Raw genomic sequence first — 18,754 nt, 5'->3', positions numbered from 1 at the left:
GAATTGGAAGCTAGGGTTGGAGAGGTAGCCAAAAATACATCAAAAAGTCGTTCCAAGCATAAAAGTAAACAATTTTTTAAAATTAAACTTTTTACTTATTTAATATAATAATTGTAAAACTAATCATTAGATTCTAAATTTTACTTGTTTAATATAATTAGTTCAGTTCCGAAACGACGGTTCAACTCAAACAAGATTTCCTCATTACCAAAAAAAAAAAAAATTGATTTTACTGAACTTCGGTTGCAAGTATATTAAGATTACAATTAAAGTCCAACATACAAGATACGAGCAAACACCTGCATGTATAAACAATGTAGTGATTACCCAGAATATGAGCACAATGTTCAGAAAGGAAGACATCTAAAATGCCAATGTGCATTTAACATCTCAACCTAATCATCCTCAGAACCGTTATCTCCATTCATCTTATCATCATCTTCTCTTACTCCTCCATCGATATCTTGCAGCTCAGCAGTTGTGTCTCTCGTCGGACTGGACGGTGTCTGCTTCCTGTATTGCTCATCATCATCGGATTCTGATAACGCTCGTCTCCGTCGAAATGCCGAAGAGGAAGGCTGGATATAAAGTAACATCTCATCACTTGACAGTAATAAAAATGATTAACTTTATTTCACCAAAAACTTGAGTGCAAGCAATAAGGTAACAGCTAAAATTAATAGACATACCTAGGCATGATTAAACATTTTACTGATGAAATCAAAACAAGGACAGTTCAGAAATTTGGGGTAATAAACAAGTTAAAGCAGCACTGCATCTAAAACTAGTGTGGATGCATCTAGTCAGGCAATATCAACTTACATTCTTATCTAAAATTTTGATACAATTTTTTAACCATTGACCAAATTAAATGTAACATGTTACCATCCATTTTTTTAATTTAATCTCATCTAATTTTCAACCATTGGATTGTAATAGATAGATGGTTATGAATTAGTGTGACAAGTTCAAGTTGAAGATATTCAGGTCTGGAACAATTTTTTGTATCTTCTGTGATTTGGAATTCAATAACAAAAATTAAATATAATATGTTACCATCTCATCCTCGGCATCTGAATCTTCAAGTCCAGCAGCTGCCAGGCGATCTTGAGCATTTTCTTCTGCATACTCTTCCTGATCGCTCGTATGATGTGACTCCCGATAATTCATGTTAGCATCTTCATCATCAATCTCTTCCTGATCATCCATCATGTCAGCTTCTGCATCATGTGTATCATAACGTGACTTTGGACTCTTTTCCTTCTTTCTCCTCTTTCCACCCTTTCTCCTTCTCTTCTCACTATGCCCGCCTTCGTCATCCTCATTATCAGGCCTTTCCCGTCGTTTAGATGAACTGCTCTTCCATTGCTCCTGGAAAGTTACACCAAGTTATTATCTAAAGAAGCTTCATCCAGAAGTAGTTTAACTGCTGAATTGTTGAATGCATCTGATGTCTCTCAACACCCCAGAAAATGAAAATATTGTAAAAAGAAACTGGTTCATTTATCAACTCTTTCCACATGTAATATTTACATTACCACCATTAGTAAATCTTGGGCATGCTTATTAGTCACAATTGATTTTAGATTACTGGAACTTGCTACCAATAAACTTGAATATTTTCATGCTATATGCCATAATCAACAGTTACCTTTATACGCTGAAAATGTTCTTCCTGTTGCCTCACACGTTTTAGCTCATCCTCTTGTTTTCTCCTCTCCAACTGTTTCATCAAAAAATTGTCAACTCAGTTTCTTCTTTTAAAAGTGTGATCACTCGTACTAACAACAGATTTAGAAGGAATTTCATATTAGCATACCAGAAATTTCTTTTGTTCTTCAGCCTTACGACGGGCTTCCTCAGCCAATGCAACCTGACGAGCAGCTTCTTGTCTCTGTCGAGTCTGTTGCTCTTCACGCTCAGCTGCCTCACGGTGTACTTTTGCAGCATCTAGTAAGTGCTTGCAATACTCAACATGAGTGTTAATCTTCTTCTCATCAAACCCATGAAGGTGAAGATTAGAAGCAGCAGACAACTGACTAAATATACGAACAGCATTCTCCAACTCTGCAACTGTTGAACGCACCTATAGTATATGACAAACAAATTTGCAATAAGAAAGCATCGACATACACACAAAATATTAAACTAAATGCAGTGAACATAGATTCCAGCATAATCTGTGACATAATGTGGATTCAACCAAATAACCAATCATTTTGTAACCATTAAATTGGCAACATGAGCAAGTAACATATAAACTATATCATAGAGAAAAAAAATCTTTCCCCAATAAGATATCATATTTATACAAATAAATACATATGAACTTTACAACCACCCAAAATTACTTCACATTTAAGTGGTCATATGCAATAATCATATCACCTGTTTTCTTCACATATTCAACCTAACGTTTCCCCTGCTAAATTATTATCAAGTCCTAACATTGTGATGTTAAGAAGTGTAATCATTCCTTACAGAGTCCAGCAAAGCGCCTTTCATACACTGTATAACCGTGTAAAATATGATGATACATCTAAGAAGAGTCTTCTACGACAAAATTAACCTCACAAGCTTGGAAGTTACTCATAAAAAAATAAAGGAAAAATCCGAAGGAAACTAAACAACAACAAAGACTCATGAGAGGAGTCATCAAACAACCTCATCTGCAGTCCTCTTTGTCTTTTGTAGGGTGGATGCAGAAAACTTTTGCATTGCAACACCTGCATCAAACCTTAGTGTGTAATTTGAAGGTGCCAAATGGATAGCTCTTAGTAATGTTTTCTTGCAGTCTTGCCACTGTTCAGCTTCATAATGAGTGCGAGCTAAATAGAGAAGAATTTGAGAGTCTGTATTGTGATAAAATTTCCGCAAGCAATTTTGATACTGCAAGGTAACATGTGTTATCACTGCATTATGCATGCATACAATAAAAAAAATAAATTTAAAAAAAATATTAAACACAAATAAGGCAGCACCATTTTCACAGCCAAAGCAAAATTTCCTTGTGCAAAATAAACATGTGCCAAATTTATCCACACATCGGGCATCTGGACAAAGACACTTCCACTTGCGGCTTCTTGAACCTATAATCATGAAAGCTCAATGTAACTTCAATAATTTTATAAACAACACAAATGAGAAAATTTTATGCTTACCTGTGTAAAAATATCTTTTGAAACATCAAAGTGGCCTTTTTCTGCTAAGACCACTCCAGCACCATTTGCAGCATATAGATTGGATGCGTGCTGCAGTAGAACCTGAAAATATGAAAATATAAGATGTTAACTTCATAGATCATGACATGTTGTTATCAATAGCAATGCATTAAAAAAAAAATAAGAAGGCAGAAACATGAAAAAACTGAAGGTAGAACCTAAATGAGTATGAGAAATAAGAGGATGAATGTGCTAGCACTCCAGCCATGAAGGTCTGCCACAGGAAGCATATGGAAAAAAGCAAGGAATCAGAGCACAAGGGGACCACTGCATGAAAGGAGAAATTAGAAGCTTGTCCAATCATTGAGAGTGCCACATGGCCCAATGATTCCTCTTTAGGAGGAAGTTAATTATACAAAGGAGAAATAAAAGTGCAAGACGGAAGGAAATTGGCAAGAAATATATTGTTTTGATATTGGACAGCCTTTGGCTGATCAGAAGTCCCCAAGTACTCAAATTGCCGGTCTATCTTTTGTTATTCCCTTTGTTGTTTGATCTTATTCACTGTAAGTAATTTGTGTAAGTACTGCTTGAGTGACATTAATATATAAGAGCAGTGATTTACCTTTTAATTCTTAAGTGTTATTTTTTGGTTATTTTGATTAGTTGTGTGTTGGATATTGGTGATCATAGCCAATGACCAAAGCAACATATAAACCCTATCGTATGTAGTTTTCATTGATATAGAGCATTTGATTGGTGATGATGCTAAGAACCAGGTCGTTATGAACCCCATCAATACCACTTTTAATGCGAATAGGTTGATCGGTAGGAGATTCAATGACTCGTCAATCCAGAGTGAAATTAAGCTCTGGCCATTTAAGGTTAATCCCAGCCACGTGATAAGCCCATGATTATTGAGAATTACAGGGGTAAAGGGAAACAATCTGTAGCCAGGGAAATCTGTTCTATGGTGCTCACGAAGATGCGTGAAGTAATTGAGGCCTCCTTGGCCTAGTTGTTAAGGATGTAGTGGTTCACCATCCCTCCTAATTGAAATGGCTCTCAACATCAGGCTACAAAAGATGTTAGTGTTATTGTTGGACTCAATGTTATGTGCATTATTAATGACCCCACAACTGTAGCCATTACTTATGTTCTTGATAAGAAGGTTAAAGTGTTGGACGAAAGAATGTGTTGATTTTTTATCTTGGTGGTGGCACTTTTGACGTGACTTTGCTAACTATAAAAGAGGGTATTCTTATAATACCCATGAAGGCAAACCTTCCTATTCAAATGCTTATTGTCTATAAGAAATCAATCTCCTAGCAATTGAGGAAATTCTCTGTAGCAATTATTTTTGTTTCACGCATAGTCACTTTGTTTTTTAATTTCCTTTATCCCCAAATGACAGCCAAAGACTCCTAAGATTGCAACTCTAAAGATGAGAAACATTCTATTAGTAAGGAGTGTTAAGAAGTCTTCTTGTGTAGAGAAACAAAAGTTGTCTCTGATGAATGGATTGATTTTTTTGGTTCAGTTGGGAAAGAAAAACATTTAAGCAAGCATTTGTAGATGGGAATCATGATAGTCAAAATAAGCCCTGTCAAAGTGAGAAAACTTCGAAGGGTGTCGAAATAATCAAGGAACAGCTTCCCAACATTCACTTTGAGTCATGAAGGAAGCAATGTTAGCAACCTAACCATGAAGATCTATTCAAAGAAGCGTGAGGGTGTGGAAAAGGAGAATTTGTAATCTTCTTCAATCATTGGGAGTCCCACATGACCCAATGATTCCTCTCTAGGAGGAAATTAAGGGAAATACAAGTGGGAGACGAAAGGAAATTGACAAGAAGAATATTGTTTTGCTTTTTGGCAACTTTTGGTTGATTGGGAGGCCCTGACTCCTTAAATTATTGGCTTATCTTTTGTTATTCCCTTTGTTGTTTAATCTTATTTACTGTAAGAGATTTTTGTAAATACTGCTTAGGTTCCGTCCTTTTTGCCAAATGCATTCTTGCACCCTTGTCATTGGTAGTTGATAGAACATACAACACCAACCTGATAACATTTGTAGTATTTCTTTAAGCAACTAAATTTCTTGCCGAAACTAACATTTTGCTAGACTCATTCTCAACATTTGGCCACTTATCACTTTTTTAACTAGGGTTAATCTAACAACGCGCACTTAATCCGTCAGTTTGTCTTAGTGAAATCTGTGGTAGCCCACTGCAAAGTTTCATTAACAACACCAGTAACTAAAGCATCTTGATACTTCGAAACCTGGTTAAATTATCAGGAGGGCTACTTGATGTTGTAAATGGTCAAACCCATCATGCTCCAACTCTGGAGCACACTATTGTACAAACATTTTGAAGCCCCATAATAACTTGGGTCACCCTTAGTTTGCTTCCCATCAATGACACTCTTGTTGCCAGCTTGAAGAGCAACCTCAACCACTAATATCATAAAATTCAATAAATTTTTGCTGCCACTTTTCAACGCTTTCATGGATCCCCTTGATTTCTCCATATTGCTCAAAAAAGTTCTTCAACTCGAAACCATCAACTTCGTTGTTTATAGTTCCTGCAAATTGTGCACTGAAGGGGTGTCTCACAACCATTGCGCCCTTCCAAACCCAAGCTCGCCAGCCAATTTCATAATTTTCTTCTACTGCAAAAGAACCATCATGCCCCAAATTGTTAGGTGTAGTGTAGTGGTCATGTGATGGTTCTGTTCGACCAAAGTTCAAGATTGAGACTTATCCTCGCAAAGTTGGTTCTTTGACCTTTCGACAAAGTTCGCCGGTAAGCCGTCACCGACAATTTGCTTTCCTCCCAAGGTTTGAGTCTAAAAATGAGAGTGAAAATTTGTGGTCTTTCGGATTGGGACTTGGTGCGTGGGTATGGTTACATTTGATTGTAAACGTAGGGTGGTTTGTCAACGAAGTTGTTGTAACTAGTCGGTCGAGTTGTGTCGCACAACTAGGTGCTTAGGTGACAACGATGCAACTAGGTGGATGGTATAAAGTTATTGTGGGGGTCAAGCCGAGTGTGGTTGTGAGTGAGTGATCAGCAATGGTGAAGCTCCACCTCCCATAATACAAGGCTACTCTAATATTAGATTTTCAAATGCTAATCCTAATCCTCCTAAAACCCTACCATTTATTGAATTAAAACATAACCCTAATTGGACTCCTCATATATCAATTCTTAATAAACTAATATTCCTAATCAGTAATAATAATTAAATTGATAATTCTAATTTTGCTAAATATTTAATAAATTCCTAATTTTTCTAATTCACCCCGGGGGGGGTGGGGGTGGTCTGTGGTTTGTGAAGTGGAAGGGAATTGAATGAGGGTAGATTTTTTATTGCAACAGTTAGTAACTAATATGTTTAAAGCCAAAACTAACAACAAAGGGTGTATGTAGTAGATTTTGGAGTTTGTCGTGGTTGAGTGTTAATATTCAAATTTTCTTGGGGTACATGCAGTATTAACCTAAGAAGAATATTATATGAGGATCCAAGATAGGGAAAATAAATTTTAAAGTACAACACGACGTAATTTTCTACTATATACACTATATCTTAATCCTTCAGCTTTATATAATAATTCAACTTTTACTTCCCTTAAATATCCCTATGGCAAATAGGACAAACAATACATAGTAAAAGAATTCAATAATACAGTAACGACTTCACCTTGTTTTTATGTGGTTTGGTATTAATTACACGCACTTCATTGCTGTGTGTTGTTACATATCAGTTGTTCTGATTTTAGCAATGGACCACTAGATCTCTTTATTGTATCTCAATTTTGGTGAAATTAATAGAATTTTCTCTTCTAGCTAGAAAGAAAGAAAGAAAACAGTAACCTACTACAATTGTATCAAAATCATGGCTGGACTTGAAAGCAGAACAGATAGATATATCTTATTTACCAGATATTAACTCCTACAATACCTATAGAAGCATAAACAGTTTTTTAAACAGGAAAAGGAGAGAAAAAATCATACTCTGGTGTAGAGTTCCTTTGATTTTTCCAAATGGGTTGCTTCCAACTTAGGGTTTCGTTTTTCATTGCGAAGAGCAGCATAGTAATTCCAGTTCCCCTTACATCATCAAACAAAGAAATGAATTGGATGTTAAGCTAATAGTGCAATGATTTAAGCAACAAAGTGAACTTTCCATAATCACAAGTTGGTTATAAACAAAAGACAGGATAATGCACTGCAAAGCATCATCCATATTACCTGACAGAGGACCAAACGTCACTGCTTTAAGCAATGATGTCAAGACATGTCAAAAGAAACAAAATTATTCCACTGAACAATATACGCACCAGAGAAAGAGTGGAGTAAGAATCCTTCCCATCAGTTGCATCACTGGCAGCACGGAAAGTTTCTTTTGCCTTAACCCAGTCATCATTTTTAAGTTCCAAGTCACCAAGCATAGATAATGCATTTGGGTGTTTGCCATTCACCTTCAAAACCTCATTAACCTGTAAGGAAAGGAATCATATCATCGATATTACACACATCCCTTTTTCTACCTATCTATATATAAAAATAAACGATGGGGGACGTGAAGCTAATACCAACCAGTTCAATACTTAGTTGAAGATTATTTCGAGCTTTTGCAATTGCAGCAAGCCTCAGATAAGCATCTACATATTCTGGATACTGTAAAATAATAATCATCATAATAAAACTAAATAAATAAAATAAGAGCAACCTGCATAGCAAAATACTTCAACACAACATGAAGCATCAAAAACGTTAGAGTTGATATTCTCTCTCTCTCTCTCTCTCTAACAACATTCATAGAAATGACCAAATTGGAGAAAAAGATAGTTCACGGAAGAAAACATACAACCCCTTTTTGAGCAACGGTCTACTTACAGCTTTGATCAATAGACTACTTTAGATCCTACTACTGCACTAATGTGCTTGCATGATGGAAAAGACAAATAAAATCAAGGGCACAAGAGATGTCTGAGCACATACATACCTACCTTATACAATATCAAATGGTACAATATGCTTGCAGCTTCTGAGTTATGTAACTGCTCCAGTAATCTGGCCAGGTTAAATAACACAGTGACCTTATTCCATGGTAGTTCCACAGTACGACCATCTTCCTCAAGTTGATGAAATAATTGTGTGTACTTGTATTTAAAAATGGATGCACTAGCATCAACAGCACAGGTGTTCACTTTATTATCAAGCAAAGTAATCCATATGCCATCGCCCAGAGCATCCTTGAAACTTTGTTGAGCCAACTGAAAAATAAAAGCATCAAAACAATCTGTTATCAATTACTACATATTGAATTTCCATGGTGGAAGGAAAACAAGTACACTCATTTCAGAAAAAGAATGCTTATTATACAATCAAACAGTTCTTAAAGAGAATCTGTCCTACATCAATCAAGTAAAATGAAAACTGCACAAACCTCAAACTCTTCCTTTTCAAAATGCAGAACACCAATATTATTCAGCATTTCTATTGGGACTTCTTGACCCCCTTTTTCATTAGAGTTCGTGCCTGCAAAAATGTACCAAAGATAAAAAAATACAGAACCAGAACTTTAGGAGATGATATTTAATTCATATTAGAAATACCAAATTGGTAATCAGAATTGAGTGCAGAAAAGGGCTTACAGTTTTAAAGGCATCAAGAGCAGCACTGGTGTCAGAAGAAATCAATAGCTCCCCCATATCAATAAAAGCCTGTATATCATTAATTGAATTGTTTCAGGAGGAACAAACAAAACAATGGAGATACTACAAAACAGAATATACTTTGGTGTATGCATTCCAACCATTTCTACTAGTAAGTATAAAATCTGGGGGATATTGTAATCATAAATCATGTTACATTGATATGAAATTCCTCATGAACCTCCTTATAAATTTGTCTGAGATCTCCCTTGAAATTTCATAACTATCAGATTAGGGGATATCACCAATGAAAAACTTAACTATTTTGGCCCAGTTGGTATTTTCATCAAAGCAAGAGCATAACTCTGCTTCAAGGTAAGTATCTCTAAGAAAAAGAACCAGATTGAACAAAAAAGGACTTATTGACCATGGAATGGGACAGCAGGATCTTTATATAATATACACTCTCAATAAACCATGGAAAATTTATCTGTGGGCCAAGCTGAAGAGGAGGCAACAAATTCCACTCAACATACAGCATGATACCAGTCAAATAGTAGGGTTAAGGATGCACACAACTTAAATAGCTTCGATTATGTTAAATTTGCAACAAACTACTCAGCTTCTGTGTAATTCAATTATCGTTTTTTTTTTTTTTTTTAAATTTGTAAGTTTAAAAAGCAAGGTCTGCCTCAACCCACCCATCCTATGCAGCTTGCAAATATTATTAGTAGGATTAGATTCAATGTCTCCCATTTCACTGAAATTCATCAAACTTGAAGCTTAAAAAGTTCATCATCACATGTTGCAGTTAGCATAAAAGATGCCTGCTAACTCATTCTAAAAGCATTATGATTTGAGCATCATGACATATTAGAATTGCTGCTTTAGTACAAATATCACCAATAGGCGTGTCTTCGCAATCAGCTCAGTGTAAATATTATCAATTAGAAAAATCTGAACAATGAACTCTTATATTACGCATGACATGACACAGAGTCAAAGCCATATTAGTATGAAGACAACATAAGAGTGTAAAGAGAGATGGGATTGCAAGTGATCACTGCACCGCCAGTCAGTGAGATGCTTCATTCAAGAAAATATCTTAAATAGCTTCAATAATATGTTATGCATAACGGTCATCACACATGAAAATTGTAACCTTGATCAAACAACAGTATAAATGACCTGAGCATCACGTGGATCAATTTTTGCCGCCTTCCTCATATGTTCCTGGGCCTTCTCAACCTGTCCTAGTTGAATATATATGTGACCGAGAGCCTGCAGGACAGGAGAAAATCAATCCAATCCAAATTGAAACCAAAGTTCCAATAACTAAGTCAGATTTACAAGTCATAAACAAAGTGAAACTATCTATAGTATAACTCACTTTCAATGTCTCACAATTATCAGGATAAATCTCCAAAACTTTTTCAAAGTTTGTAAGTGCGCTTCTGAAATCTCCAAGCTTCAGTTGTACTTGTCCCAAACCTGCACCAAACAACAAAAATTGCAGAGCACTAGAACAAATGAAAAGACTGACATTAATACATTATAATGATCTTGTGATCACTGGCTGAAATTAATACTATTGAGTTGAACCATGAAAATGAACGGAAAAACAATACAAATATCAGTCATCACAATTTTATCTAAATACACTATACGTAGAAAATCTGAAACCAAATGTTAAGGGTCAGAAGTCCAAAACATGCTAGCATGCTCAGGTATAAATCATGAGGTTTTCAGCAAACATGTCAGTTGAAAAGAAACTCATTTCTACAAATATTGGATGAGTTCATCCCTAAAGTAGACCAACCATGTAAAATTAGATCAAAGAAGATATTAAAAAGAAACCAAAAAGAGAAGGATCAAGGAAGATGAGCAAAATAACTATATGTAGAGGCACAGACTAATGTAAGAATCTTATTATCAATTTACTTTTTACAATTATAATGTAGGTATTTAATACATAGGGATAGCCAATCTTAATAACAACAAATAAGCAGGTGATTGTTGTGAGAAGTGATTCTAGGAAATTTTCCTAAGTTTTTAGGAATTTTTTGTTCATATGAAACTTTCAAAAATTAAAATTTCCTAACTAGTTCAAAACCAGTAAAACAAGTTATTTTATTATAAAAAGTATAGTTGCTATGCCAATGTATATCACAAATTATGATAGACAGTATACAACCTGTACAGAATGAAGATGATTACTTACCATAATATGGAAATATAAACTCGTGGGGCTTATTAATTTCTTTGACAGATGCCATGTAGTAGAGCCCGGCTTTTTCATAATCCCCCTACAGTCAAGAAAAATGACAATACTGCTTTCAGTACAGAAAGGCCAAAAACGAGACAGGTAATTAAATATGGAAGACTAACCTAATGATATTTGAGATATACTTTAAGTAGAAGCAAAGAAAAACAAAAAAGTACAAAGAAATCCAGAGAGATAGCAAGGAGCGGGTAAAATAAAAATACAACTGATTAATTCCTTTTTTTTAAAATAACTTGCTAAACATTAAAGCAAATGGAACAATTTAAAAATCAACAAAATTGTTAATGGAGACCATAGATGCATCTAAAGTTCAAGACCTGATCATCTTTCTCATGTTGGAGGCTACTAATATAATTACGACCATCAAGACATTTCATTAACCACAGATAACTGTCAAAAGGACTTAAAAAGTGGCATGTAGAAAAGATCATTTTGGAAAGATTACCAGAATAAGATACAGGAATTGGGACAAAATTTCTAGTTGTGACTGCATGGATTATATAAATGGGAGCTTCAAGTACATATAAGCCACTTGGTCAGATTGATTTATTTAGATTTTATACCAACCTAGTATATTTTGGGAGTGAAATCAAATTCAGAAAGAAGAGAGACCATATAGTGCCATTGAAAATAACCTATTTAAATGTATCATAATGAAATTCCAAACCTTGCTGTGATAAGATCGAGCTAAATTATAGTAAGAATGTGATTTTGTTGGCCCATGATTGGTCACAGCAAGCGCTGTTTCAGTCAGTTGCTCAACTAAGAAATGCTGACCCGTGAAGAAAAAGTGATTGGCCAGATAATTCAGAGACATGGCACAGTAGGGATATATCTCAAATGCTCTCTGCATTTTTTCCATTCCTCTCCTGATCCCAGTAGCTGTGTAGACATGATACAGCATCAGAGTTAAGATGTTATATATGCAGAGTTAGATTTTAAAAATAAAGTATTTTTAGGAAATTATCCATAAACTGAATAGTATGATAAACCCAGATCTATTCACCTTCATTTGCATGCAAATCCATAATAGCAAGTGCAACAAGAGCCTCAACATTCTCGGATCTAACTGCAAGTGAAAAATTGTGAAACATAACAAAACAGCATCAGTAATAAATTTGAAGCAGCAGAAGCTGATTGCAACATACTTTAACACAAATAATTAGTAAATACATTACCTGCAAAGACCGCTGAAATGCCTGTCGAGCTTTCTCAAATTGTCCCAATTTATAGCGACAAAGACCAATTCCAAGTCTCACGGCTCCAGGACAATCAGGATAGACTAGCAAGGCCCTCTTAACAAAAGTCATACAGCGAGAATTAACAGAAATGTTAACATTTGAGTTAACGACTAAAAGCATTCTTTCAAATAGTACATATCTGATATTATACAGACTGCTGGTCATAGTCCTGCTGATCTACTTTTAGATGTTACACAGTGCAGGTTATGAGAGTATAAGTTAGTTTACATGGCATACACTGAGATGAAAACAACTAACCTTATACATCTCTAATGAATCATTATAGCGACCACGATTAAACTCAACGCATGCCTGCAGGTATTAAAGTGAATTATTTACAGCAGAGAGCAGAACAAATTTACTGAAGCTTTAATTTCTTCACGATACACAAAAAAAAAAAAAGTTTTCAAGTGTTTAATTATTACCACAGGAACACACTATCGTAGCAAAATTTACAGAGCAGAGCAAACACTTCAAATCTGTAATGTCTAATTACAAACAATTTTTTGGACACAAAGAGCAATTCAATTTACCTGACCCAGAAGAGCAGGGACATTATCATGATCTGCCTCTAACACAATTTTAAATGCACTTGATGCCTGCTCTACTTCACCCTTAGCCAGTAAGAGTTGACCTACAGATAACAAACATGATTTAAATTTTAAGACATTGTCAGTCCAAACCCAAAATATGACTCACTCTTTAACCAAAAACACCTACTGATCCATGAAATTTTGGTTGAACAATCTAGAATCTCCCAGAACACTCATTACCGAAGGATGTATAAGACAACCTATAGATCTTAAATTGTATACCATATATCATCAGTCAAGTTTCAATAAGTATGAGGTTAAACCATACAAATGGCTAAGAAACATATATTTAGAAAAACAATTAGAATATATAAAGAAATAACTCTCTGAATACAATGCCTATTTGAATAATAACTTAACCATCTACTAAAGTAGATCCATAATAAAATTTATCCAATATGACTTTAACCTAAGAAAGGATGTTCCACCAAACAACTGTATCGAAGAAAACCAGCAAATGAGACCTATTTTAGACTCTTAGGCACTACAACTGGAGTCACTAGAATGTCCAAGCAAAAAAATAAAGGTTAGCTTTACTCTAATCTATAAAAAGTTATGTCGCAAAATGGTTCATATACAAAGTGTGATTCAATAAAATATCCAGCGGAAATTCCAGCATCCCAATGAAAAGTCAATGAGCTTAACATAGCAAGCCAGTGCAACTTTACTTGAAAATATATGATTGGATATAGAATCCCAACAACTCTCACCTTTCCCAACCCAAGTAGAAGGTTCATGCATGTCAATTCTTGAGGCTTTATTGTAATATTGTGTTGCCAGAATAAAATGCTCCTCCTTTTCTCTTTGTTTCGTCTCAATTTTCCCAAGGTAGGTGTAATAAGCCCCTAAAGCATTTAGGATGGCAATTCTCTCATATCTTACATCAGCATAATATTCATCAATTTCTGCCAAAAAGTAAAAAAGATACAGAATAATCACTCTAGAAAAAAATATGTTCAATTTCTAAGATAATAAATGAGAGCAAAACCATGCAGAGACTTAGTACCATACAAATATATTTATTTCGGGAACCATAGAAATATATTTGTTTTAGGAACCAAACACATAAAAGTACACAAATTACAAGTAAAAGAATGCCAATTAGCAAGACGAAAAAAGAATACCAGGACTAGACCCTTCCTCCAAAATTTGACGAAATTGTTCAACTTTCCCTTGCTTGAAGTACTCTCTCTGCATCATCACATTAAAAAATAAGATGAAAGTGAAAATCAAAATTATTTGATTGCTAATCATTTCTCATAAAGGGCCGTTCCACTCCACTATGCCGAATCATCACAGCCTTATAAACATAATAAGTTTCACAAACAAAATCAACCGAAAATTCATCTAACTCAACGAATTCATCCAAAACCTAATAAGCTAATACACATGGCCTCGCAAATTAGCATTCATCCACGAAACCATCTATTTCATACAAAGCATAAATGTTCACCGAACACTTGCCCTAATTTTTTTTAAGTAAGAACATTACATGAACTCAAACGAGAAACACCCTATACAGCGCAGTGATAATATAAGAACATTTCTTTAAAAATAAACGCACCGCGATGATGAGCCAGAGATCGAGAGGTGCCTGCTCAGCCTTGAGAATGTCGAGTATATCAGAGGCGTCTCTAGGGAGCTGATCCAGCGCCACTCTGACCTCCTCCTCCGAGTTCTGCACCGGTATGTACACGCACGCCATTGATTTTGATTTCAACAGCCAAGTTGTTCCCAAATAAAAACCTAACCTAACAATGAGTATTTCTCTTTTTTCAGATATCTGAATTTGTTAAGGAGGGTACCCACAAATACCGGATTAGTGAACAGAGATTTGAATTGAACTTGGTTTCTCTTTAGTGAAGTAATTATAGTACCGGCTGTAATTGATTTTTCTTTTTCTATTTTTTTACAGAAGTGGACTTCCCATTTTGCGACACTGCGGTTCTATCCATATAGACTTCTTATTTTGTAATGATACACTTTGCCCCTTTTTTTCTTGCCGGAGAACTTTTTCACGCCCAAAGTTTACTCAAATTTCCCCTTATTAACTTAATTAAATTCCTATCTATTAATTTTGATTATTTCTATCAAAGATAAAATTATCATTTTAAAATTTTATTTAAAAACTATTTTTTATTTTATTTTTGAAAATTAATAATTTTTTCTTAATTTATTTTAAAAAATTACTTTTTCATTACATTATCTAAGTCCTAGAAATCATAGTATGGGTAAAAAGTAAATTTTTAAAATTAAAATAAGAGAAATTTTTAATTTATAAAACTAAATAAAAAAAAAGATAAATTTTTTAAAATTAACAAATTAGAATTTGAGAAATCACTAAACTTCTCCGGAAATAAGTCCTTTGGCGTTTGTAAAAACTACAGGGGGGTAACGGTGATAGAAACCCCCAGCGCCTAGCGTGGCACGGGCGGTGGTTTTCGTAAAACTCAGGGGTAGTTATGAAATTTACTCAGATTTGACCAATTTGATTCTGAGCATTTTTAATGACACCGTTCCAGCTCCATGTATTAGTCTGTGGACTCTCAGAAACCATCAAACCGGTTCGCCGATCTGTGTGGCAGCAACCAGCTAAATCATCACGATGCCCATTAAATGGTAAAGCAAAAAGAAAAACACTCTTCGAAAATTTATCTACACTGGAAAATGTTAGCTGTTGATTCGATTCAATTCTCTTTTCTTTAGGGTTTTGCATTGGCAACCAAATGCAGGCACAACTGTCAACAGTCAAATCTTAAGCGAAGTCTCGCAGTGCGTTGAGAGCATCAACGGCGTTAAAGAAGGCCGCTGGAAAGCTACTCTCACATTCTACAAACCCATGTTACGAGGTTTTTCGTATTTAATTTTTTAGTAGTAGAGTGTTTTATTTGTTTATTTTTGAAAATTTTAAATTATTTTTATTTAATTTACAAACAGACCAGGCTTTTGCGGGGGAATTCCCGCGAGATTTTCTGGGGATATCAGTTCCAGAACAGCCAAACAAGTATTATTTCGTAATACGGGCTCAACGGATCGTTATGGAAGCTGATTCCTCCATTCAGACTATAATGGAGAAGTTGCAGTCTTACAAAATGAGAGTGGCTCTAAATTTTGAGGTTGTTTTAGCATTTACAATGCTTAGTTTTAATACTTTTTATTGTAGGCTGATGTAGTGTATGATGGTTTATTCAGGGGGTTCAATATCAACTAGGTGATTTCCAATTGAGAGTGGGAAAAGTTGTGCCATTTCATTCTGAAAATTTAAGAGGAATAGTTATGGAGGTACTCAACTTGCATTAGCTGTTTAAATTAGCTTTTGTTACATAATTTGATAATTTTTTTTTGGGGAATAGTAATATTTACCGACCTTATTTCTTTGAATTGATGAAGTTGTAGAAAATTTATATTTCAGTGGCAATGTTAAAGATAATGAACTCATGGGTCCTAAGAAAAATTAATTTGGGATTTAAATTTTCTGATATATATTATTGATAAATTTGATAGATAATGTTCAGTAGTGTGACAAAGTTTTGGTATTGAATGTTTAATTCGGGCATAAATGCATTTGAAATCTAAGTTTTCTACCTGTATAAATCTCTTATCTTAATACCATAGGAGCTGAAAGAAATTCAGATTGTGCAATATAACCATTCTTTACAATTTGATTTTTATGATCAACGTATGCAAATTTGTGTCGCATGATCTCTTTTGAGATGCATGATAAAGGTCGTCTATTTAACAACTTTGGTTAGAGCATGCTGCAGGGTTGGTATTACAGCTGAATTGGATATTAACCTCAGGTCCTGTAATCAGTATGGTTGATCTGCATGACCTTGCCATACACACTTTTTGTGGAGTTATTGAAGCCAAATCTGCTAGTCCCTAATTCTTTTTATTTGGCAATACAGCTTGTGTGCTTGAATATAATCCCTATACTGAATCGCAGCTTGTTGATTTCAAGTGATTGTGCTTTGCACAAGTGTGGAAATAAAGTCTTTGTAGTTTTTTAAGCTCTTACATCTTCCAAATTTTCTAGCATCTAAAATGTAGTTCCTTGGCCTTGAATAAATAAACTTTATAAGCGCTAAGTACCTCTGTGCACTGCCCCGATGCTCTTACATCTTTGTCATTCTTGTTATTAAGAGTAAGTTTTCAGTTGATGAAGTCACTTGTTTCCTTGTAGGTGGAGTACCTTCCTATTTCTTCAATGGAAAAATCCAGGCAAATTATGGAAGAATTTCTAGACATATGGCAAGAAGCGCTGTCGAAAAGATCATTGCCAGGTCAGTTTATGCATATGGAACCTAATTTTACTGAGTATGGCCTCCTAGACCTGTATACATCTCAGCACACGGCGGTTCAGTATGCTACTGTTATGGCCCAACTAATTGCATCTGTTCAAAGTGGGCAGGCTGCGAGAAATTAGGAAGTAAACCAGTGATCATGGTCCTGTATGTTACTCAAATGACTGGCTTTCTTTCTGTTTTTTTAATGGACAAATCTGGTATTTAGGCTCACCTTATGTTCCGTTCAAGCCGTTCATTTCCAATTACAATTTCAAATCAGGAGCACCGTTTGATGGATAAAATGAAAAGTATTAAGAAACTATGATGTTATATTAGCCAGAAATATGGAAGGATGAACCTGTTACTGCCAAACGGAATTGAAGGATTTGGTTGAATTTGAATGAATCTTAAAATTGTTGTTAAAGATGGATTTGAATTGAGCTAGTTTGAACTTGATTGTTAGCTCAATTCGAACAAACTCAGTTTAGGCAAATTTGAGCCTAAAGATTTTATACTATCGAGCTCAAGCTTAAGGGTGTTCATCCCGTCAAGTGTGCAAGTATATAAAAATTTGATTTGAATTGACAATAATGATGTCATTTTATCATTATACATTAAAGTGATGTCATTTTAATTGATTTTGACTTAAGTATCAAGCTAAGCTCTATTTGGTAGTGTAGCCAAATTGAAGTTTGACTTCCTCAAGTTAAATTGAGTTTAAACTGTTTTAAAATGAGCTTGTTAAGGTTGAATCTAAACTTAAGCTTACACTTAAGTTGGCCTAAACTTTAACTTGACTTTACTTGAATTCACCTTTGAATAATGCAACAAAGTTCATAATGAAATAGGGGGATATCAGAATTTCAAAGGCCCAAATGGATATTTTTTATAGTGAAATAGATTCTCACATTTTAAATTTTCTTAAATTATTAAAATATTTGATAAAAAGACAAAATGAATCTCCAAATTAAATAATATTTTAGTTGGTCATTTTATTAACTATATTTTTATGCTTAATTTATGTTAATTTTAATAAAAAATTAAATTTAAATTTTGGCAATATTCATCAATTGTTGTTGTTGCAGTAATTGTTTTACCACCAAATCGAACCATGAGCATTTTGTAATGGGTCATTCTTCTGAATTAAAACGACCCAACCATTGCATTCACTTGGGTTTTGGATGGTGACTTCATGCTTAATTGAATTTTTCTATATATGTAATATGCTTATGTTAATTCTTTTGTACATCTATATGAATTCATTATTTTCTATATACAGACTGTGCCCAATTGGTTGATTCATTGTATCAGTAAATGCATTTGATTAAATCTGAAATTGTTGTTTGGGCACAAAGCCTCTGATTCTAACGTTCGATCAGTGTGATTCATGATTGGAATTGCAGCCAAGTCAATTGAACTTCTTGAGCAAACCATAGATAGTACCAGAAACAAAGTCAGACTTCAAAACTTGAGAAGCCACACCAACAAACCAAATGATGCCAAAGCACAGTAGAAAATCAAGAAA

At 34.6% G+C, this 18,754-nt stretch overlaps 2 protein-coding genes across 2 annotated transcripts; one reads left to right on the top strand and one right to left on the bottom strand.

The window, feature by feature from the left end:
* Positions 1-227: 227 nt before the first annotated feature.
* LOC123200540 (protein CTR9 homolog) lies at positions 228-14,855 on the bottom strand. Its single transcript, XM_044615748.1, is given in 25 exon segments — positions 228-578; positions 1,057-1,371; positions 1,652-1,723; positions 1,820-2,086; positions 2,665-2,889; positions 2,982-3,089; positions 3,162-3,263; positions 7,180-7,275; positions 7,506-7,664; positions 7,765-7,845; positions 8,178-8,444; positions 8,618-8,697; positions 8,700-8,709; positions 8,826-8,894; positions 10,014-10,106; positions 10,216-10,316; positions 11,047-11,131; positions 11,777-11,991; positions 12,116-12,174; positions 12,283-12,404; positions 12,609-12,662; positions 12,884-12,984; positions 13,654-13,848; positions 14,068-14,134; positions 14,508-14,855. Coding segments are annotated over 25 exon segments (3,267 nt in total). The 5' UTR covers positions 14,649-14,855; the 3' UTR covers positions 228-395.
* Positions 14,856-15,401: 546 nt separating this feature from the next.
* LOC123200113 (mediator of RNA polymerase II transcription subunit 20a) lies at positions 15,402-17,572 on the top strand. The gene is made up of 5 exons (XM_044615243.1): positions 15,402-15,562; positions 15,650-15,792; positions 15,881-16,059; positions 16,136-16,225; positions 17,127-17,572. The coding sequence occupies exons 1-5, from the start codon at positions 15,549-15,551 to the stop codon at positions 17,367-17,369; spliced, it is 669 nt and encodes a 222-aa protein (XP_044471178.1). The 5' UTR covers positions 15,402-15,548; the 3' UTR covers positions 17,370-17,572.
* The last annotated feature ends 1,182 nt before the right edge of the window (positions 17,573-18,754 follow it).

Source organism: Mangifera indica, chromosome 17 (genome assembly GCF_011075055.1).
Source record: "Mangifera indica cultivar Alphonso chromosome 17, CATAS_Mindica_2.1, whole genome shotgun sequence".
Classification (NCBI taxonomy): Eukaryota; Viridiplantae; Streptophyta; class Magnoliopsida; order Sapindales; family Anacardiaceae; genus Mangifera; species Mangifera indica.
This window is presented reverse-complemented; position numbering and strand designations above follow the sequence as displayed.